A 23,156-nucleotide genomic window follows, 5' to 3' on the forward strand; every position below is an offset into this window, starting at 1 on the left:
CCCTGTACTCTGCTGGTGTGACAGAGAAATCAAGTCCTAGCCCCCTCACTGGTTGTGGACCACTCTCTGATTCTGAACCTTTGGCTAGTGCTAGAGTGCAACCTGTGACCCAAAGGCAAAAGGTACTTTTTTAACACCGCCTCATAGACTACCACTACTTGTCAGTTCAATGGGTAGCCTTGTTCCAATTGTGAAGGTAACATCTTGGCCTGTGGCAACACAGCACCCTCATCCGACCCATACTTCTATTGTGGCCGGCCTAAAACTTTGACTTTTCCCTTGAATCTCGTGCTCGAGGCACATAGAATACCACTAAGAATGGAAGGCGGTGATTTGCCAACTTTCAAAGCTTTTCCAAACTTTTTGAAGTGAACAGCAGTGATTTATGAAAATCTTGCAAAAAGCATTAATGTGGTTCTCTTTATACCTTAATCAGATTTTTGTTGTCTTGGTGTCTATTTGAAGATAAAAATATACTCTACTCTATTTTTATAAATTAAAGGGGTTCTTTTGCCTCGTTTTGCCTCTTCTTTTTTTTTTTTTATGGAAAACCTTTATTTTCAAATCAGTGCACACAGCTATTTAGCCTTACATCCTGGAGGCTAGGCAGCATATTATTGGTCAATCGGCTGGTGTACAGTAAGTACATTACCAAATCGTACGAGGTTTATTTTAAAAAAAATTAAAAATAACTAAGAGGAAAAAGAGAACCAAGAAAGATAAGAAAAAGCACCAAACTAGTGCTAGGAAACAAGGCAATTAAACATTTGCGTAACAGAGCTCGATCACAGGAAGAGCTAGGCCCAATTACATAAAAACAATGTGAGCAGTATCAATTGCAAGACCATGGAGGGAGGGGGGGGGGGATACAGGATACATTCGCTAATAGAACGTATGTTGGAGCCATAGGCTACGGGGACATACGTTCTTCCAGGGGGGCGGTGTCAGGCGGCAGGCAAATATCACCCCTATACTCGTTCCAGGCCCCCATATCTTTTGCCACTTTTTGGGTTTACCCCTAGCCACACCGTCTTCTCTCGGAACATGCACCAATCCATGTTGGCCTTCCATTGTACCACCTTTGGGGCTGTAACAGCACCCCACATCTGAGCAATGTCTCGTTTCGCAACCATGTTCCCCAAGGTGACCCATTGTGTTTGCGCACTATTATAATCAGTAGGACCCCATACATTCAGGAGGCAGCGCCGGGCCTCTGCCATCAGGTCTACCCCAGTCACCTCGCTCATGATCATATGTACACGCCTCCAGTAGGAGGCGACCACCCGGCACTCCCAGATAATATGCATGAAGGTGGCCAATGCACCACAGCCACGCCTGCAGAGGCCGTCTACTGAATGACCCATGTGTATCAGCCTGGGACCCGCCACGTACACTCTATGGAGAATCTTTAATTGAACCAGCCTGGCTGGGATCACCACCTCCTTGGGGGAGGATACTGCATATTGCCAGTCTTCATCGTCCAGCTCAATCCCATCACGCACCCACTGGTCTCTCACCCCAAGGAGGAGGTCAGTACGGACACGGATGAGTTTTTTTTTGTATATTAAAGAAATTGCACTGTCCGGCATATGGCCGTCCAGCACCCTATCCTCCAACGGGGAAGACTCAGGGATCTTCTCGCCCTCCGTCATTACTGCCAGAATGGCATGACGCAGTTGGGCGTACCGGAAAAATTCCGTTTCACCCAACTGGAGCTCTGTCTGTAGAAGAGCAAAGGATTTTATCTCCCCCTTCACAATCATATCGTCCACCTTGGATATGCCCATCATGTCCCACCTGTCGAATCCCTTCGTGTGCCATAATTTGCCCAGTATTTCAGATTCAAAGAGAGGAGTTCCCATCGTAAGCCTACCCTTCCACCCCTGTGACTTTGTGATTGCCCGCAAGATATGTACAGCTGTCTTCGTCGGCCCGACATCCTACCATCCAGAGATCTCGAGTATAACGCTCTATGATACTTCCCGTCGTCAAGGAGCCACCGATCCATGGCATAACCTGGGCTTACTGCTGGACCATAGAGGCCATGATTAAGGGCCGCTAGCTGAGAAGCCCAATAATATCTCCGGATCTCAGGCAACGCTATGCCTCCGTCATACCATGGGAGCGTAAGCTTCGTAATAGCGATGCGTGACCTGCCATCCCAGAGGAGGGCCCGCTGCAAACCCTCGACCTCCCTAAAGTAACTGGATGGGACCGGATCCTGGGTATTCTGAAGAGCATACAGGAATCTGGGCAGGGACATCATTTTAAACAGTGCCGCACGCCCGGCCAAGGAAAGCGGGAGCTTCCGCCATCCATCTAAGTCACGCCGGAGACGTACGAGAGGGGGGAGCAGGTTATTCGTGTATCGTACCTTGGGATCCGTTGAAATATAGATCCCTAAGTATTTGAATCCCTGCCGCACGACCTGTATGTTGCAGTCCCTTGGAAGCCGAGGTGTCCCACCTCTCAGCACGTATAGGTGTGACTTCGACCAATTAATAACCAGGCCGGAGTGTCGACCAAAAAGACGTAGCACATCACACATCACAATGAGGGATTTACAAGGAGAGGTGAGATATAGCAAGATGTTGTCTGCATACAGCGACACACGGTCCTCGAATCCAGGGGACCACCGTATCCCGTTTATGTCCGGGTGGAGTCGCAGCCACGCTGCCAGTGGTTCAAGTGCCAATGCAAACAGGGGCGACAGGGGGCATCCCTGTCTGGTGCCTCTGCGGAGAGCAAAGGACGCAGATACACGACCATTAACCGTTACGTTGGCGAGCGGGCTAGCATACAGAAGCTTGACCCATCCTATAAATTCCGGACCAAATCCGAACTTCGCCAACACCGCCCACAGATAGTTCCACTCGAGGGAGTCAAACGCCATCGTAGCATCCAAAGAAGCCAAGACGGCAGGCTCCCTGAGCGTGTGGATCCTCGCGAGGGCCCCATGTAGTCTTCTGAGGTTAAGGGCAGTGTTGCGGTGCGGAATAAAGCCCGACTGATCCGGGTGAACCAAGTCGCTAATCGCTCCAACCAAACGGTTGGCAAGCAGTTTAGCCAAAATCTTGGGTTCAGCATTCAACAGAGAGATGGGACGATACGATCGACACAGGTCTCTGGGCTTCCCTTCCTTATGAATGACCACAATGGTGGCCAGTCTCTGGTCCAGGGGAAGCATGCCCGTCTCCCGCCCCTCCCGGAACATGTTCCGCAGGGGCAGAGAGATGGCATCAGGCTTGATCTTATAGAGCTCCACTGATATACCATTGGGGCCGGGCGCTTTGCCAGATCTCAGGGAACGTATTGCGAGGGCAATCTCATCGGCGGAGATATCCCTGTCCATGTCGTCCCGTTCCGCTTCCGACAGGCACGGGAGCTCCGCTTCTGCCAAGAGTTCCTCAGTCAGTCTCAGACATGTCGGAGACCGAGGTGTAAACGGTCTCGAAATAGTCTGCAAATGCCATGACAATGGCACTAGGGTCGGTGACAGTCACGCCGTCCTCCCCCAGCACCTCTGGGACCACGCGGCTGGCTCTCTCGTTTTTATCCAGCCAAGCGATGAGTTTGCCCGCCTTGTCCCCGACATCATAGATCCTACCCTGTTGCTCTCTACTCATGACCTTGGCCGTATCAGTGACAGTGGCTCGGTACTCTGACTGTTTAAGTGGGAGAACATGGAGTAGGTCCGGTGTAGGGTCGACTTCCAATTGGGAGTCCAGATCTTCAATTTCAGATTCAATCCGCACCACATCCGCGTCTCCGAACCTCAGCTATAAGGGAGAACGCCTCACCCTTCAAGACCGTCTTAAAAGGCCTCCCATACGGAGATAGCCGATGTAACTGACCCCGTGTTTTCAGAGAAATAAAGCTCAATGGCCTTAACCATGAGTCCACGAGTCTTGGGGTTGCGGAGGTACCACGGATTAACTGATACCACCCTCTCGGTCGCCACGATGTCGAAGTCAAAGGACACCCAGACCGGAGAATGGTCTGAGATGCCCCTCGCCATTAGTCGGGCCTCAGAGACTGCCGACGCGTGGGCCGCTAGAGCCAGAACATAATCGATTCTGGAGAGGCTTCCGTGTGCCCCTGAATGGAATGAGTATTGACTCTGGGTAGGGTGCATGAGCTGCCAGCAGTCAATAAGTCCCATAGTGTCCAGGAAGTCGGGAAGCCAGGATTGCGAACCTCTGAGATCTCTGGATGGACGTCTGTCTAGGGTCTCCGAACAAACTGCGTTGAAATCCCCTCCTATAATAAGCAGACCCTCAGGGAGACCTAAAATGGCACCCCCAATGTCCTGAAACGTGTTGTTTTGCAACCCAGGGGGAACATAAACCGAAACCAGAACCAAAGACCGCCCCTCCCATCTCCCCGAGGCGGTGACGTAACGCCCCCTCTCGTCGGCAACACTAGAGACAATCACAAATGGGAGAGACGCGTGCACCATGATCCCCGCCCCCCGGGATCCCCAAGAGTGCCCCGAGTGCGCCACCATCTTGAAACCCTTCCTGTTAAGCGCTAGGCACGTGTTCCCCACCAAATGTCTCTTGTAGCAAAATAGCGTCGAGCATACATCTTTTAAACAGTTGCAAAACCACACCTCTTTATACGATACCCAGCCCATTGACATTCCAACTCAATACTTTTAGGTTCCTACCCCCCATCGTCGAATTGTGGGCCTTCGCCAGTCCCGACAGGCATCATAGTTACAGAGCCATAAGAATTAGTTTTTACATTGCCTTGGAGAAGAGAAAGGGAAAAAATGAAAGAACATACAACCAACAACCAAACCACCCCCACCCTGCACCAGACTTAAATAGCCCCCCCAACCAGCAGTGTGCCTGTCGCCCCAGAAAACTACGCTACAGAAAGACCCTAGAGGAGAATGGAGATCACGCAGGCCCCCCGCCACCCTCCTTAACCAAGTAAAGGTTATGCATTATAAAGTGCAGGAATGTGATATCGGTTGTCACCAGCAGTCCCATTGTCCGACAATGTTCCGAAGATAGACTCTACTCCTGTTGCTCAGGGCCTCCCGAGGCGCCCTCCGATTGTTCCTCGCGTTGTTCATGTCTCTGCGGCAGTGTCCAACCACTCGCTCACCACTTCAGGCAAATCAAAGAATATGGCACGGCCATCATGTTCAATGCGAAGTTTCGCGGGGAACATCATCAAGTACTTCATCCCCAGTTCTCTTAGTCGCCTCTTCACCCCCGTGAAGCTTTGTCGTCGCCGCTGTACCGACCGAGTAAAGTCCGGATAAAAGTTTATGTCCGCATTTTGGAACTTAAGCGGCCCGTCTCTCCTTGATACCTGCAGGATAGCATCCCGATCTCTGAAGTTAAACAGCCGTGCTATAATGGGCCTCGGCGGGGCACCCAGTTTCGGGCGTCCCCCTGGCAGTCTGTGAGCTCTCTCCACTGAGAAGAATCGGCTGAGGCCCGCAGGGGCCAGACGAGTTTGTATCAGGTCTTCCACAAAGAGATCGGTGGCCGATTCCTCTGCCCCTTCTGGTACGCCGATGATTTGGACGTTCTGTTGCCTGGCACGTCCTTCAAAATCATCCAGCCGTCTCGCAAAAAGATCGTTGGCCGATCTCAAGTCTCGGACCTCCGTTTGTAGGTCCTTAATCGGTTGTGAGGCTCGCGGTTTTAATATCCAACGATTTAACCCTATCGTTGGTCTTGCCCAGATCGGCTCTAATCAAGTTGACCTCAATCGCCAGGGTGTCGACTTTGTGTCAGAACCTCATGTTTATGCATCTCCGTTTTGATGCCCGCAATGGCACCCATGACGTCCCAGAGTGTCGGGTCCGATGTGTCTGGCGACCCGTCCCGATTTGAGTCCTTAGGCCGGGCAGCTGCACCCAGCGAGCTCTTCTGCTGGGCATAACAATCCATATTGTTCGATTGGGAATACGTAGTTTTCCTACTCCCACGGACCTTCGTCTTGTCCGACTCGCCTCTGCCCGCCATGATGGTTTTGGGGACCAGCACAATGGATCACACACCGGGGCCTCACCGGCTCTTAGAAGTGACTGTCAGGCGCCGCAAACACCAGTTGCTAAGCAGCACCGTCACACTCCGCAACTCCGCGTGGTTCGTTGGGCAAGCGGAGTAGTCACTCTCACACCACACCGCTTCCGTGCGATAGTGTTGCCGTTGTCAACCACAGCACAGGCAGTAGCACGTCCCTGGCACGAATCTTCAACACGGTGTAACTCCACCTAGGAGTGTCGGATTTTGAATCGGACAACGAGTCCCGCCACAGCAACCGTTCACCCACAGTATTCCACTGTCGTTGATCAGGATTTATGCGGAGAGTCGGAGGGTCTCCGGAGCTCCGAACTTACGTGGCCATCTTGTTTGCCCGCGAAGCTCCTCCCCTCGTTTTGCCTCTTGTTTCCTATCAACTGTATATTACTTAATGTTTTACAGTTTTCCTCTAAGTTAAGCTTCGCTGCTCTGTGTCGCAGCTACCCAGGACTGCGCTACGGTTTAATCAGAAAACCTTTCTGGACCTGTCATGGATTAGTCACAATATTACTTGGTAAGGTCTCACAACCACCTCAGCTAATAACTCACTTTTCTCACAGGTTTGGTGGCACCTTGAATCTGGGTTCCGAAAGTCCATTTTTCTCCATTAGGGAAGTCTCATGTTACTCTGGTTCTATGTCACTAAGCACTTCCACTCCCTGGATTAAGCTTCGGTTTAACCTCTTAACTACCGTTTTATCAGGTTCATAAATGTTCGAGGCATGTGGGCTGCTGAATTCATATCTGTGCATAGATCGCCGCCTAGTGTTGGGTCTGGATGATTGCACATTGTTGTCCTGGAAGAGTCTTCGAAGTATCACGAGATAGGTGGCTCCTCCCCTGGACTACAGTGCGCATGTGCATCTCCTCCATCCCCAGATTGTTTTTTTCCGCCATTGGGTTCGGATGTGTTTCGGTTCCCTCTGTCGGAATCAATAGTTGTTTAACTTTACTTACTCGAGACCAAAAGGCCTTTAGGAACTCGCGTCGGTATTGTCCATCGTTCGGGTTGGTTTATTCATCGGCTCCGAACACTTGCTGCCCTTCCGCGTGCTGTCGGCGCGGACGGGCCTACACGACGCTCCAGACTATTCAACATGGAACGAACTCCGTTTAAGAGGTGCCCAGTGTGTGCCTCAAAGTATTCACACCTCGACGTGCACCCAGTGTGCAACAGATGCTTGTCGCCGGACCACGACGAGGCCAGGTGTATGGCCTGCTCCAAGTTCCGGTCGAAGAAGACTCTCAAGCTACGTCGGGCCGCAAGACTGCAGGCCCAGTTATCGGCACCCCCACCAACCAACATCTTTGAAGAAGACGTTGAAGACAACACCGTCCTACAAGTTTCGGACTCTGACCCGGCGTCTGAGGATGAAAACTACGACGCGGGAGATGAGGAGTTCGAGGAAGTCGTCGAGGAGTTAGGGGACGACGACGGGGCCATTGCCACCGTGGAGGATAGCTCGGAAGAGGAGCATCCTCATACTGACTCCAGGGCCGAACCCCAGCATAAGGCCCAGGTCGAGGGATCGCCTTCGGGCCTTACCCAAGACCTCAATATTCGTCCTTCAGCCCCGCCTCCGGGCCCTTCCATGGACATTGGTGATGCGCCACTCCCGGTACAGAAACCGAAAGTGAAACCATCAGGGTCCGCACCATCTGTATCGAAACCGAAAGTGCAAGTCGCACTGGTGGGATCAAAGGCTCCAGAGGCCTCGGCGCCGAAGAAATCCAAAATGGCCGCCGAGATCAAGAGCCACGCCAAAATGGCCGACCCGAAGACCACAGTGTCGAAGCCGAAGGCAAAAACGCCCGACGCGGCTGCGTCGGCGCCGAAGCTGGTCGACGCTCTGAAGAGCCGCGTCGACGCCAAGAAGGTCGATGACCCTAAGAAGGCCTCCAAGAAGCGTCAGGACGACCCCAAGGCTCTGGCTGCACCGATCCCGGTCGACAAAGCCAAGGGCGGTGCTGTGTCGGCTCCGAAGACTGCGCCTTTGGTCGCCGAACCGAATCTGGACTCGGAGGACTCGCTCGAGCCAGTCCAGCCCTCCCCGTCCTTTACCAAAAAGGTCACGGAGTCCCTTCAACGTATTCGGAAGGAGGACGTGGCTCTCGGGCCGAAGTATGTGGCGACGAAGCTTCCACAGAAACCGGCGAAGGCGCAGACGCCGATCCACTTCACGCTGCCGCCGAAGACGACGCCAAAGGCTTTCGCTCCAAAAGATGGGGCCGGGGCGCCCTTGAAGCTGGTGTCAACGCCTAAACCATCCTTGGTGGTGCCGAAGCCACGGCACCAACCACTAGCGGAAGAGGAGCGTCGAGAGGTTGTCATCGACGCCAACACAGGCAAGCTCTCTCTCCTTAAAAGGAAAATCACCCCGGAGCCGGTGTTGGAGCATTTTCATATTCCACTTAAAAAGAAGTTGGACTCTGCGGGCACTTCTGCCCCTATAGAGCCTGCATCTCCACAAGGTCTGGGACTCTCACCCACTCACTCTAGCGCTGGGGAGGGTGACAAGGACGAGGAGGAGGAGAACAATTATCCAGCGTACTCGGATCCGGAGGAGGTAAATGAGCCATGGTCTGCTGGAGGCGACCCTGCGGACCCTCAGACAGGGCACGAGCCGCAGCTTTTTGCTGCAAAGACTTCACCAACGGAGGACTCTGCAGCCTTCAACGATTTGATTGAAAGAGCTGCGGCCAACCATGATGTCGACCTCCACGCCGACCCAGTGGATGTCGATTTTCTTTTTGACACTTTCTCAGTGGCTGAAAAGACCATCAAGACATTGCCAATGCGCAAAGGTGTGCTAAAGCATGCGCCAGAGGTTTTCAAGGAGCCCACCCGGGCAAGAGTCATCAATCCTCGCATTGATAAAAAATACAAGGCGGCGCCCACTGACCCAACATACATCAAGGGACAGTTGCCACTGGACTCTTTGGTTGTCTCCAACGCACGTAAAAGAGCCAATTCACAGACCACGGGTGATGCTCCTCCCCCTGACAAAGAATCAAAGGTGTTTGAGGCATCAGGGAAACGTATTGCTGCGCAGGCAGCCAATATATGGCGCATATCAAACACGCAGGCGCTACTTGCACGCTACAATAGGGCGCACTATGACACCCTAGAAACACTTCTACAACACTTGCCAGAACAGTATAAGGAGGGTGCAGAGATGCTGATTCAGGAGGGTAAACTCATTACCAATGCCTCCATCAAGTGTGCTCTAGATGTGGCTGATACCGCCTCGCGAGCCATCAATACTAGCGTTCTGCTTCGCCGGCATGCGTGGCTCAGAATATCAGGCTTTAAACCAGACATTCAGACCACCATCCTCAACCAAACAGTAAATCCAGACCACCTGTTTGGACCTAAAGTAGATGCCACACTCGAAAAAATGAAGGACACTGACACCGCTAAATCTATGGGTGCCCTTCAGTCCCAGCAGTTTCGGGGTGGTTCCTTTCGCCGCTTCAATAGCAGAGGCACCTCAAGGGGTCAAGCGTCACAATCCACGCAATTCTATAAAGCTAACACCCAAACCTCATACACCAACAAAGGTAGGGGTGGATACCGTGGCAACAACGTCAAGGGCAGAGGACGTGGAAATAACAGCTCCAGGTCCTCCACCGCCAGCAAACAGTGACGCCTTGTCACTGCCCCCCGACCACACAACACCGGTCGGGGGGAGACTCCAGCAGTTCCTGCCCGTGTGGAGGTCCATCACCACGGACAGGTGGGTCAAATCTCTTATTCAGTACGGTTATTGTCTGGAACTCACTTCCATACCACCAAACATACCTCCAAGAAACCGTCCTATGTCCGGCGAGCACTTGCACTTGTTGCAGCAAGAAGTTCAGGTCATGCTGCAAAAAGGGGCAATAGAGCTTGTTCCACTGCAGGAACGGGGAACAGGGGTTTACTCCCTGTACTTTTTAATCCCAAAAAAGGACGGATCTCTCAGGCCCATCCTGGACCTCAGACCTCTCAACATGTACATTCTGTCAGAGCATTTTCATATGCTTACTCTGCAACAGGTTCTCCCACTGCTCCAGCAAGGGGACTTCCTGGCAACTCTGGACCTCAAGGATGCATACTTTCACATTCCCCTGCATCCTTCACACAGGAAATATCTAAGGTTCACCATTCAAAACCAGCACTACCAGTTCAAGGTTCTGCCCTTTGGGGTCACCACGGCGCCCAGGGTCTTCACAAAGTGTCTGGCGACAGTGGCGGCGCATCTAAGACGTCAGAACATCCACGTCTACCCCTATCTGGACGACTGGCTCATTCAAGCAAAGTCGGACAAGCAGTGCGCCGACCACGTGTTCCTAACCATTCACCTTCTGCACGATCTGGGATTCTCACTGAATTACCCAAAGTCCCATCTCCAGCCCGCTCACATACGGCAGTATCTGGGCGCGACCATAAATACTCTGGTGGCTACAGCCCAGCCAAATTCAGCGAGGATCAACAGCATTCTATCGCTGATTTACAAATTCAGACCTCAACACTCTCTTCCAGCACGAGTGTTCATGCAGTTGATCGGCATGATGGCCTCCTGCATCTCCATTGTCCCGCACGCGGGACTACATATGCGCCCGCTTCAGGAGTGCTTAGCACGTCAGCGGACTCAGGCTCATGGGCAATTGAAAGACCTAGTGTTGGTGAGCGGTCGGGCATACAACTCTCTGCATTGGTGGAATCCACAAAACCTTTGCAAGGGCCGACCGTTCCAGGAGCCTGTGCCACAGATTATCCTGACGACGGACGCCTCTCTCCAGGGTTGGGGAGCGCATGTACTCCACTACACAGTGCAGGGACTATGGACACCACAGCAGAAAAAGATGCACATCAATGTGTTGGAACTGATGGCAATCTTCATGGCCTTAAAGGCGTTCAAAGTACATCTGTGCAACAAGGTCGTGTTGATCCGGACGGCCAACATGACAGCCATGTACTACATTCAGAAACAGGGAGGGACACACTCTCCACAGTTGTCTCATCTGGCTCAGAGTATGTGGAAGTGGGCCATTCAGAGGAACATCTTTCTCATGGCAGAGCACCTCCCAGGCAAGGACAACCAGATGGCGGACCTGCTCAGCAGGCACAGCCACAAGATGCACGAGTGGGAGATACACCCATCAGTGCTCCAGCTGTACTTTGACATGGGGTCATCCAGAAATAGACCTGTTCGCCACAAGGGAGAACGCAAAATGCCAAAGCTTCGCCGCCAGGTTCCCACACCCGCAATCGCAGGGCAATGCGATATGGATGAGCTGGTCAGGCAAATTTGCGTACGCTTTTCCCCCAGCACCCCTGATACCGCTGGTGGCACGCAAGCTCAGGCAGCACTCGATGACCCTCATCCTGGTTGCTCCAACATGGGCTCGCCAACCATGGTACACCACGTTTCTGGAACGTGGTACCGCATCAAAGGCTTTGCCTCACGCCCAGCCTTCTGACGCAGAGCCATGGCGACATTCAGCACCCAGATCCGCAACAGCTCAACTTGGCGATCTGGCTCCTGAAGTCCTAGAGTTTGGCTACCTCAATCTTCCCACGGATTGCATGGACATCATTCGGGAGGCAAGAAAGCCCACTACTAGAGCCTGTTACGCGGCCAAATGGAAGCGGTTTGTCATTTATTGTGCAAACCACAACATCAATCCACTAGATGCTTCCATTCAGAACATCATTTGTTACCTGTTTCATCTGTACCAGTGTAATTTGGCTTATACTTCCATCCGCATTCACCTGTCTGCGAGGTGCCTGCTATCAAAGCTTTTCTGGAAGGACTCAAAAGGGTCTTTCCACCACGGACCCCTCCAGCCCCAGAATGGAACCACATGGAACCTCAATGTGGTTCTTACACGGCTGATGGGTCCTCCCTTTGAGCCACTACATTCCTGCGACATTCAATTCTTGACTTGGAAGGTGGCTTTCCTAGTAGCAATTACATCGCTGCGGAGGGTGAGTGAGCTGCAGGCCCTCACAATTCAGGAACCTTTCTTCCAGGTCCATGCTAACAGGGTAGTGCTCCGCACTAATCCTAAATTTTTACCCAAGGTTGTGTCTCAATTCCACATAAACCAGACAATTGAGTTACCAGTGTTTTTCCAAAATCCTGAGTCACTGGCAGAGCGGAATCTCCACACCCTTGACGTCAAGAGGGCACTAATGTATTACATTGACAGAACCAAAGATTTTAGAAAGACTAAGCAGCTTTTCGTTGTCTTTGCATCACACCACAAAGGTAACGCTATTTCCAAGGCTGGTATTGCTAGGTGGATCGTGAAGTGTATTCAGATCTGTTACGCAAAAGCTAAACGTACTCTTACAATTCCACCAAGAGCCCACTCCACCAGAAAGTTGGGGGCCTCTATGGCCTTCCTTGGAAACATTCCCTTAGAGGACATATGTAGAGCAGCCACATGGTCTACCACACATACATTTACTAAACATTACTGTGTAGACGTGCACTCTAAACAGCAGGCAGCTGTAGGGCAGGCTGTTCTCAAGACACTTTTCCAAACGGCTGCAGCTGGCACGGGCGGCCGCCGCTAATGGAGGGACTGCTATGTATTCTATTCACAGATATGAATTCAGCAGCCCACATGCCTCGAACTGCAAATGCTACTTACCAGTATGCATCTGTTTTTGGCATGTAGGGCTGCTGACATTCATATCGCCCGCCCTCCTCCCCGGCGCCTGTAGCAGCTGCAGTGTTCATGTATATGCTTATAGCATGGTCATCACTCACATAGTTCACTCCATCTCGGCCACAATGGCTAAAAACAATCTGGGGATGGAGGCGATGCCCATGCGCACTGTAGTCCAGGGGAGGAGCCACCTATCTCGTGATACTTCGAAGACTCTTCCAGGACAACAATGTGCAATCATCCGGACCCAACACTAGGCGGCGATCTATGCACAGATATGAATGTCAGCAGCCCTACATGCCAAGAACAGATGCATACTGGTAAGTAGCATTTGCAATATCTTGCCTTTCCAATTAAGAGTGCAACAGTATTAACGCTTTTACAATAGTGGTAATCTACTTGACCCACTCAAAACAGAGCACAATAACCTGTGACTAGTTAGAACCCCTTGAGAAGGCCATATTTTGGCACTGGAAGTCTCTTCTACGTTCACATGCTGTGCATAATTCCACATCTATTGGTTGATAAATGAATGATGCCACACCATAGTCCGGGGCAAATATCAAATTCCAGCAGCGGATGGAAATTGCTACTGATACATCCTACTGTTCATCAGTTATGTTGAAAAGATGTGCTAGGAATACACGTCTGTGCCTTGGTCCTGAGCTCATTACATGAATGATGTTTTGCAGTTGACCGATTAGTTTATCAGGCAAATAAAATGTGGTGTTGGCCTCTTTTTAAATCCTGTCTCTTGTCTTCTCACAGAGAGAAAAAGGTTGGGTATTGGCCAGTCCCAGGAGATGAACACACTTTTTCGCTTTTGGTCATTTTTCCTTCGGGATCATTTCAACAAGAAAATGTATGAGGAGTTCAGGCAGCTCTCTGTAGAAGATGGGAAAGAGGGCTACAGGTAAGTGCAGTTCAGCCCATAGGGCAGACCTAGAATAGTACACCTTATTTCTAAATAATTGTTTGATAAGGTATTATTTTCTATTTCTCTATTGTGGAATCTATTGGTGTCAAACTCCTGAATAGTCTTGCTTGGAACCAAGAAAATACACACTTTTTAAAAATGCTGATAGAGATTGAATTTTTTAAAAGCCTAGTTATCTATTAACTAGGCATTTAGTAACTAAATTAAGTAAATAGCTGGTATTTACTATCAAGCAGGTTACATTTTAGCTTATTCCTTGCATGTAAAGGGAAAACATGAAGAGTAATGGAGCTAGATAGACAGCAGCTGTGTAAATCTAAATGTTTGCATGACTTCGTCTGATAGACTTCTAACCAAAGGTTCCCCAATCATAGAATATTCTCCAGGCTTCAGGCTTGATCAGGAACATCTTGAGCAGTACTGTGGCAGCTCCTTAACTATGGCGGATGGGTGTCGCCCTCTCCCTCCCCCATCCCCCCACACCGACAGATGCAGAACTTGAAAAAAAATTATAGTAGCACAGGTTTCTCATTTTATTTGTCTTCAAAGGGCAGAGTTTTGGGGGCGGGATATGTGAAAGCATAGGAGGCGGTGTGGTAGCCACATGCTGCAAGAGTGCATGTGGGTTTGGCTAGCCATCTTAGGATGGCAAAAACGATTTCACACTGATATGTTTCCAACCATAGCTGCTTGTCGGGTTGTAGACGGCAGGCACAGACTCCCGGTTTTTCGGGGAGTACAAATCCAGCCTACTCAGGCCAATCCAGGCACTTCTGTCACGCTGCTAGCAGCATGAGCTGCATCTGAATTGGCCGTAGGGGAGTCTGGAAGCCTCGGCCTGTGCTGCAGTGGAGCCAGATGAGCAGAAGAGCCGCAAATGTGTTTTTTTCTCCCTCATGTCAGTAGGTGGTGCTGTTTAGCTCCACATCGGCAACGGCGTCAGGGTGCCCATATATGCACCACCAATGCTCGCTGACATCCATTCCTTTGTTTCCACAGCAACAGCATGAATCCGAAGAACTACCTTGCTTTTTTTTTTTTTTTTACCAACTTGTTTTGAATTTTTATTGACGTTTGAGGTTCATGCTCCATGTGGTTGGGGCATTTCCCCTGCTAAACCTTCGGGGTTAGAACTTAGCAGGGTTTGCCGCAGGCGGATATGTGTCCGATCCCTGCTTAGTCTGTCTTTGGTGCCTGGATACAACCCCAAGGCCTGTGGCAAGTGTAAGTCGATTCACCTGAAGGTGATTCGCAAGCCAATGAGGAAGCTCCTGGCGGCGTGGAAAAAGAAGACCTTGTACAATTCTTAGAGAAGATCTGCTCCAAGACCTCTTAGACTAAGTTGGGTAAGTCTAAGAAGCACAAGAAAAATCAAGTGAAACCTTCTGCAGCTTCCCCCTCATGTTCATCCTTCTGCATCCCACTGTCCTGCAGATCTAGTGTCAAGGCCCGTTCCAAGTCACTCTGAGTTTTCTTGCACTGGAGCGACTCCCGCCCAACTTAAGGAATTCTAGGCCATTTTTGGCCCACCAACTCCCTCGTGCATGTTTTAGGGCCAACACAGCTGAGCGGGGCCTCTGCTGGGTTACTGTCCACCTTAAAGTTCAGATGGGCCCGCTGGATACTCTCTAGTCTCAGGATTGATTGCATCATGGGTGCCTCCATGCACCCCGGCTGTAAGGAAGTGGCTCTGTATATACTGGACCAAAGTAAGGTACAGTGTGCAGAGTCCACAGTCCCCAGAGGTTTGGCAGCGGAAAAAGTTAGATATAACCTTACTCTCTAAAGTGGTAGCTTTGTCGAGCAGTAAGGCAGTATCAGAGGACAGTTTAAAGCATTTGTTGCACACACTCAGTCAGCAAAAGGTTTCACACACTCAAGAACTGAACTCTAGGCCAATTATGTATCAAAATATATAGTTTTATTTTAGAACCAACAAGGTATCAAAATATACTTTTTCAGAATGAGTTACTTTAATTAAATACTTTTCAAATAGGAAATAGACTTTTTGATTACAATAGTTACAGCTGTTGCAATAGGCAACACAATTTCAAACACAATGCAACATTGAGCTCAATGGGAATTTCTAGATAAATGCAATTAGTTACTTTATAGGTTACTTTTCTAACCACTGGACTGGATCCTAGATTCAGTCCTGGGACATATCCTGTAAACGGTTAAGTAAAAGTTTACAGTAGTGATTTTTAAGGAATATTATTGTATTTGACAAGTTGAGACAAAAAACCTTTTCACTTAGAATCACCAATGTTTTTCTATGGGAGGAAATTCACTTAGCAGGTAAGTAATGTTATTGTTACTTTTTCTTACCCTGTGTTGGATGATCCTGGATCCAGCACTGCTGTATCTCCTGTAAACAATTGAAAGAATGCGTTTGTCATACAGGCGATTTTTAAGGAATATTTGTAGTTTTTGAAAATCGACACTTAGAAACTTTTCTGGTGAAAACCAATCAATGGATTCCTATGGAAGGAAATTTAAGTTACTGGCAAGTACGGGAAAAATTGCTTTTCAGGATCTGTGCTGGGCTAAAGGATGCAGCACTGGGTTCTCTCCTGATAGCAGGTGAGTAAATCTGAATTCGTTTGGCTGATTTTAGATGAATATTTTAGTTTCAAAATTCCACACTTTGAAGAATTTCCAAGTGAAACCAGTCAATGTTACCCTATGGAAGAAAAGTGAGTTATCGGCTTTTGGGTAAGTATTCGACTGGCCGAGTTAAGGTTCTGAGCATTGACTCAAGGGTCTCCCAGGGTCAGGTAGGTACAGTTGGTACAGGGGCAGCTGGGTGCTGAGGTAGTTAGGCCCGTGTTATACTATGGGAGGCAGGGGGCCTTCGGTTGGTGGCTGCTGCCACGCGGCTGTGGGAGCTGGGCTCCTGGTCACTTGCTCAGGGCAAATGGGGAAGTAGATTAGGACAAAGGTTGCACTGCCAGGGACACTCGGGCGACTGGGTTCAGGGTGCTTTTAAGCCGTCTGGCATTCAATGTTATTCATTGGAGGACTTGGAAGATGAATAAAGGCTGCAGGCTGGGGGACGGAGGTTCTTCTGGAATGACCAACAATTTGAGGGGTAAGTTGGGATCTTAAAGGATAGGTAAGCACCCTGGAGTTAGGCACAGGGGGCTGTAGGGCGCCCAGTGCAGGGGTGTCTTTTGACATCGGGAAATGTTACCCTCTGCTGGTTGCGGTTGGAGGGGTCCCTGGTTGTGAAACTGCAGGCATCGTCTGGGTCGTCGAGGAGGGTCCTTGGGCACTGGATTTCAGGTATCAATCGCCGGGGGAACGTCCACTCTAGCACCAGCCGGGCTTGACGGGTGCAGAGTGGGCTGGATTTTCTGTTCCTGGCTGGCACCAGGGGTTTTGCTTTATGAGCAGAACCACTGTTCATGGGAGTCCCAGTCTTTTAGTTGAGCGAGGCAGGGAGGTTCTCCGGGGTTTTCAAGGTTGCTGTCTGCAGGAGACGCCGGGGTTTAGCATGGGCAGGTTCAAGGATCAACAGGCCGGTTGGGCTGGGGCCAAGGCATCTGAGGAAGGAAGGTTCAGGGTGCCCCTAAATACTAAATTTAGGGGCGTTATAGGTAGGGTAAGGGCAGGGACCAATGGGTCCCTGTCCTGGAGTGAGTACACCCCCTGTCCTACTCCTCTCCTGTGGGAGGGGGGCTGGAGCCCATCTCTGATTGGGTAGGGCTTCCCATCCTCAAGATGGACGGAGTCATGCTTCACTTTGCCTCTCCCACCGAGCGGTGGGGTTGGCGAAGGCTGGCTCCCCCTATCCTCCCTTAGGGTTTCCCACCTGTCTTCCTGGCAGAGTGGGGGTAGGAAGCGGTGGGGGGGCAGTTTCTGAGTACAGCAAGTGGCCTGGAGAAGTTCACAAAGGCGGCATGCCTTTGAAGCTTCCCTGCCCATCCTGGGGTAGGAGATCTAGCACCTCGCCCAGGATGTGCATTGTTGCAAGCCCAGGAGAGCTGATGGCTCTCTACCCAGGGGTCCAGCAACATGTCTGCTGTGTGGCAGCCTAGGCAGCCTCTCAGACAAGACGTGGATTGTAGGTTAGGTTTCAGGGGGAATCTCTAAGATGCCCTCTGTAGTGCATTTTACATTACATCCCACACTGGCATGCCAGTGTGGGTTTAATGTCCTGAGAAGTTTGATATCAAACTTGTCAGTCTTCAGTGTAGCAATTATTGTGCGGTGGAGTTCGTAATGACAACCTCCCAGTACCATATACTCTTAATGGCATCACTGCACATACAGTGCCCAGGAATAGCCCTGGGTACTGTAGGGGCACAGGGCTCATGCACCTGTACCCACACCTTTGGCATAGGGCACCCAGCTAGAGGGGTGACTGGTGTATGCCTGGGCAGTGGGTTTGTGGGCTTGGCACACAGTGATGTGTGCCAATTCGAATTTTTGTTTATTCTGTACCAGGACACTCAGCCTGCAAGGGCAGTGTGTGTGTTAGGGTGCAGGGCCCCTAAGGGTGGCACAATAAGTGCTGCAGCCCTTACAGGTCTTCTCTGGTCACAATGCCCTGGACATTTACCAGGGGCTGACAAATGGCCAGAGATGCCAATTGGGTTTTAGTTTCAACTCCGTTTTATGGAAGGAACACAGGCCCTGGGCACCTGATTGTCAGGAGGCCAGGGCACACTCAATCAAAGCACATCAGCAATACAGCAGGGCAGCTGAGCTCTCCAAACTGCAGCTGCTGGCTGTCCAGGTAAAGTCCAGTGTCTTGACAAAGGTGCTTCAAACTGAATCGGGCTCATATGAGCTTCTGCTCCTGTTTTAAGAAGCCTTCACCAATGTGTTCCTAGGGGCCTTGGTGAAACTCTGCAGAGGCACTCCTGTCCCAGGAGACTCTGCATGACAGTAAAGGCCCTCTCTAGCGAAGATTTATCCAAGCTCTTTTCCCTACCACATCAGTGGACAAGATGTCCAAGAGCCTGGACTTTTTTGGGAAGCACATATTCCACCGGCCTTGCAGTCAATGAACACGGCTTACCTCTTGGGCCTATATTCCCATGCTTTGTGGGACTCAGTTGCCCAACTGCTCCCACTGCTGCCTGAGAAAGGCCATGCCATCCTCAACTGAACTTCTGTGGACGGCAGGTGTGAGAAGTTGGCCTGATATATAATGTTCACTATTCTAGTGAGTACTTTGTATCAGTCCAAACAACCCTTATTGATGATTGGTTGTAAGTCAACCTTATAGACCAGCTATCCTAGTAGCATGGATACGAGCAGTCTTCGGGCTAAACTCTAGAGGGCGTGTTAAGCCAGCTGTTATACCATCACATATACCCCTTGAACACCAAGTGAAAGGACACCACACAAGTGTTATGAAAATAAACAGTGTATTTATTTAGATCACAACAGCCCTGTACTCTTTGAGGACAGGGTACTAAGCACACAACAAAACTCTTACGAAAATACTTGAAGTTGCACAATTTACACAAATACCCGAGGGGCACGTAAAACCATATACTACAAAAGTGGAATGCAAAATTACTAGCAGGTAAGTACTGGACTAATAGGCTTTGGACTTGACTACTGAACCTTCAGATTACTAGCAGGAGGCCTAGGGGACTCGGGTGCAGAGTGTGCACTCTCACGCGGGATGCGGGACAAAGTCTATGGATGCTAGAATTTACAAAGTTAGTGATATCGGACGAATCCGACTAGTTAGGCTGAAAACGAAAAAGGATCTGGACCCTTGGATAGTGAGGCTATGCTGGGGCACCGAAATGCCGAAGTTACCTAGCCCAGGGGCTGCGGCTGCATAGGTCTGGAAAGACGTCGGGAATCCTCGTTAGTCTATGGAGCCTGAAAGAAGTTGTTGCTGGCAGGCGACCAGTGAAGAGATTCGGATGGATCCAAGCCTGGATCGAAGATGGAAGACACCTGTAAGCAGAGGGGACCAAGTTCTGAATCACTAGCCAGTGATTAGATGGGCACCAGGATGGCACCGGCTGGAGTCACCTCGACCAGGTGAGTGGGCGACGCTGGGCTCTGCAGTCTCACGGACCAGGAGGCATGGTCGGCGACCAGGATGGAGGTGCGAGCTGTCCTACGATGGTTGCTGCTGTCGACGTCGCTGGACCCAGGATTGGGGCAACAAGTCTTGGCAAATTCAAGCCCACGCGGTGGACTCAAAATGGCGTCTGGAGTGGACCAGGAGGGTCCGGGGTGCTCCTCTTTTGGAGGGGAGCAAGGGCCAGTCTGGAGCAACCAGACCAGCAGTGTTGATGTCGTCGGTCGTCGTCGGGAAGGCCACAAGCCAGCGGGCTAGTAGCCAGACAACGCGGTGAGCAGCAAAAGCAGAAGGGCCCCACGCAGATCTGGTGGATGCTGGAGGGCTGAACTTCGGTGCTGGAGCTGCTCAGGGTTGGGGCTTCTTGGACCCCAAAGCACTCACTCACACTCGAGGATCCCTCGGCAGTCGTGCTGGGCAAGCGTTGTGCAGTCCTGAAGATGGCCGGTCCCTCTGTCTCGTCGCACCCACGGATCTCAGCTGAGCTGACGATGTGGGTAGAGGTCAGAGGTGCCAGGGAAGCCGGTTCTCGTCGAGCTGGGCAGTCTTGATCCGGAGGAGAGACTTACCGCAGACCGCGATGCTTGGATGGTGCCTGCGGATGCAGGGTGACTACTCCTTAGTAACAAGGGAGAACCCTTGAGAAGAAGTCGAGAGTTCCTTTCGTAGAAGGTAGTTTCTTGATTCAAAGATGATCTAATTTGGAAGGGGGCCCGCTCCTATCTTTATACTAGGAAAAGGGGCTGGCACGCGACTAGGTCCTGCCCATGGGTGGGACCAGGAAGGGGGGTGGTTACACCCCTCTCCCATGCCGGACTTTCCCCAGCTCAGGGGCTGGTGTGCCCCTGGAACTGGTTCTATCCGGCAGATGCATAGTGAGCACCGGGGTGCCACTTGCAGTAACCTTCCTCTAAAGCCCTGCCTACCCAGGATACACAAAACCCTGTCTGGGATGGTGCTAGCACCGCCCCTGACAGGAAACCCTTTGTCCAAGCTCCCCTCGCTGGAAGGACTCCCAGCTGCAGGGGGTCAGACTTGTGTCTGTGGTGGCAGCATCCATCTTGTGATGCTGAGGCTTGAGTTAACTTTAACCGGGGTTCACAGTTACATACATGTCATGTCCCTCTAGAAGGGTGGAATGCTAACCCCGTCGCCAGAATTGGCGAGGGGTTAGTATTCCAATTCGTATGACTCCTTACTCGACATGTTTTGATAAAGCGATACCAAAGATAGCATATAACTGCGAGGATTATAATGCACTTAAGAGTATATGGTATGCGTTATCATGGAACAGCTATTAGGACTTGGTTCCGCAAGCTGCAAACGGGCTCAACTCATGCCAGAGCACCATCTCACACGATTCCAAGCACTCTGCCTTCAGGATTGTCAAGGCCTGCCATAGGAGTGACTGATAGGAATCTGTGTGTCCATTATCTAAAGCAAAGGGTGATTACACCACCTTGCCCCAGCTGTCGTGCAGCCAGTTGTGTCAGATTTAGATGGCCAGCCAGGGGTGGCATAATACATGCTGCAGCCCCTGGTAGGCCCTGGGTACACCTATGCCCTGAGTTACAGGGTCTGATAAGGTGGCCCAGTACCAATTGGATATGTACCTAAGGTACATGGAATCCATTTTACAGAGAGCAGTAGGCCTGGGGTCCTGATTGGCAGGGTCCCAGGCCAACTAAGTCGGAAAACCAGCAAAACACCAGGCAAAAAGTTGAGGGCAACCATAGTCTGGTATCCACCTTCCTACAATGGCCATCTCCTTTTTGGCGACAAGGCAGACCATGCGCTTGAGCTCTTTAAGGACTCCAGGGCTAAGGCCAAGTCCTTGGGCCTCTCGGCCCCGCTCCAGCAAACGGGTGCCTTTCGTGGCCAAGGAAGGGGCGCCCCCGCACGTGCCGCCTGCCACACGCCGCAGACTAACATCCAGCGCAGTGGCGGCCGTGGAAATTGCAGTGGAGGCGGTCGGGGACAACGGCGAGGCCAGTCCACACCCTCCCCCGCAGCATCCGCCTCTAAACCCTCCTAGTCCATGCTTTTCGGCCCATGTGACGCCAGTGGGGGGCAGGGTTCGCCATCACCACTCCCGCTGGCGCACTGTCACTTAGGACAGGTGGGTGCTGCAGATCGTCCGAAGGGGCTACTCCCTCCCCTTCGAGACGACTCCTCAAGCCATGCCACCGCAACACCACCGCGTATCGGGGGAATCACTTGCGGCTTCTGCAGGAGGAAGTTATGGCCCTCTTGGCCAAGGGGGCCATCGAGCGCGTTCCTGGGCCAGAAGTAGGACGTGGTTGCTACTCCCACTACTTTGATACCCAAGAAGGGCAAAGGGGGCCTACGCCCTATCTTGGACCTACGGAACGTCAACGGCTTCCTCCGGAAGGAAAAGTTCAAGATGCTGACTTTGGCTCAGGTCTTAGCTGCCCTGGACCCAGGAGACTGGATGGTAGCGTTGGACTTGCAGGACGCCTATTTCCACATCCCCTTCCTGCCGGCCCACCGGCGCTACCTGCGGTTCACGGTAGGCCACGAGCACTTTCAGTTTACCGTGCTCCCCTTCGGCCTTACCAGCGCCCCACGGGTGTTCACAAAAGTGATGGCAGTGGTCGCAGCTCATCTGCGCAGGTTAGGGGTTTCAGTCTTCCCCTACCTCGACGACTGGTTGTTGAAGGCGGGCTCGCCCCAGACAGTAGTCAGGCACCTCCAGACGACGGCAGACCTCTTGCACCAGCTGGGGTTCTCCATCAATGTTCCTAAGTCGCACCTGTGCCCCTCTCAGAAGCTCCTTTTTTTCGGAGCGGTTCTCGACTCGGCGCAGTTTCGGGTTTACCCACCCGAACAGCGGGTTCAGGATATACAGGCTCTGATTCCAATCTTTCAGCCTTTATCCCGAGTTTCGGTCAGGTTGACGCTGCGGCTTCTGGGGCTGATGGCTTCCTGCATCCTTCTGGTGCATCACGCCCGTTGGCGGATGCGGGCTCTGCAGTGGGACCTGAAGTTTCAGTGGGCCCAGCGTCGGGGCAACCTGTCCGACCATGTCCTGATCTCGGAGGGCACTGCGAGACAGCTGCAGTGGTGGCTCACGGACCGCGATTGGGTCAGCGGCAGATCCCTCTCCCTTCCCCAACCGGAGCACGTAGTTGTGACGGACACGTCCCTCCATGGCTGGGGAGGCCACATGGGAGAGGCGGAGATCAGAGGCCTCTGGTCTCAGGCGGAGTCCCGGCTCCATATCAACCTTTTGGAGCTGCACGTGATTTGTCTAGCACTGAAGGCATTCCTCCCCTCTGTCCGGGGGAGGTGTTCACGTACAACACCACCGCCATGTGGTACTGCAACAAACAGGGAGGGGTGGGGTTGTGGCCCCCTGCCAGGAGGCCCTGCGACTCCGGCAGTGGCTGGAACATCAGGGGGTGACCCTGGTGGTTCAACACCTGGCAGGTTC

At 51.6% G+C, this 23,156-nt stretch overlaps 1 protein-coding gene across 2 annotated transcripts in view; it reads left to right on the forward strand.

The window, feature by feature from the left end:
* LOC147659395 (la-related protein 1-like) overlaps positions 1-23,156 on the forward strand; it is a 784,977-nt gene that overhangs the window by 640,400 nt on the left and 121,421 nt on the right. For both annotated transcript variants that reach the window (XM_086951772.1, XM_086951771.1), the window contains exon 16: positions 13,479-13,623. In XM_086951772.1, the coding sequence (XP_086807898.1) occupies positions 13,479-13,623 (145 nt within the window). The remainder of the gene's footprint in view (positions 1-13,478; positions 13,624-23,156) is intronic.

The sequence above is a fragment of the Lissotriton vulgaris genome, unplaced genomic scaffold, assembly GCF_964263255.1.
Source record: "Lissotriton vulgaris unplaced genomic scaffold, aLisVul1.2 SCAFFOLD_866, whole genome shotgun sequence".
Taxonomy (NCBI): Eukaryota; Metazoa; Chordata; class Amphibia; order Caudata; family Salamandridae; genus Lissotriton; species Lissotriton vulgaris.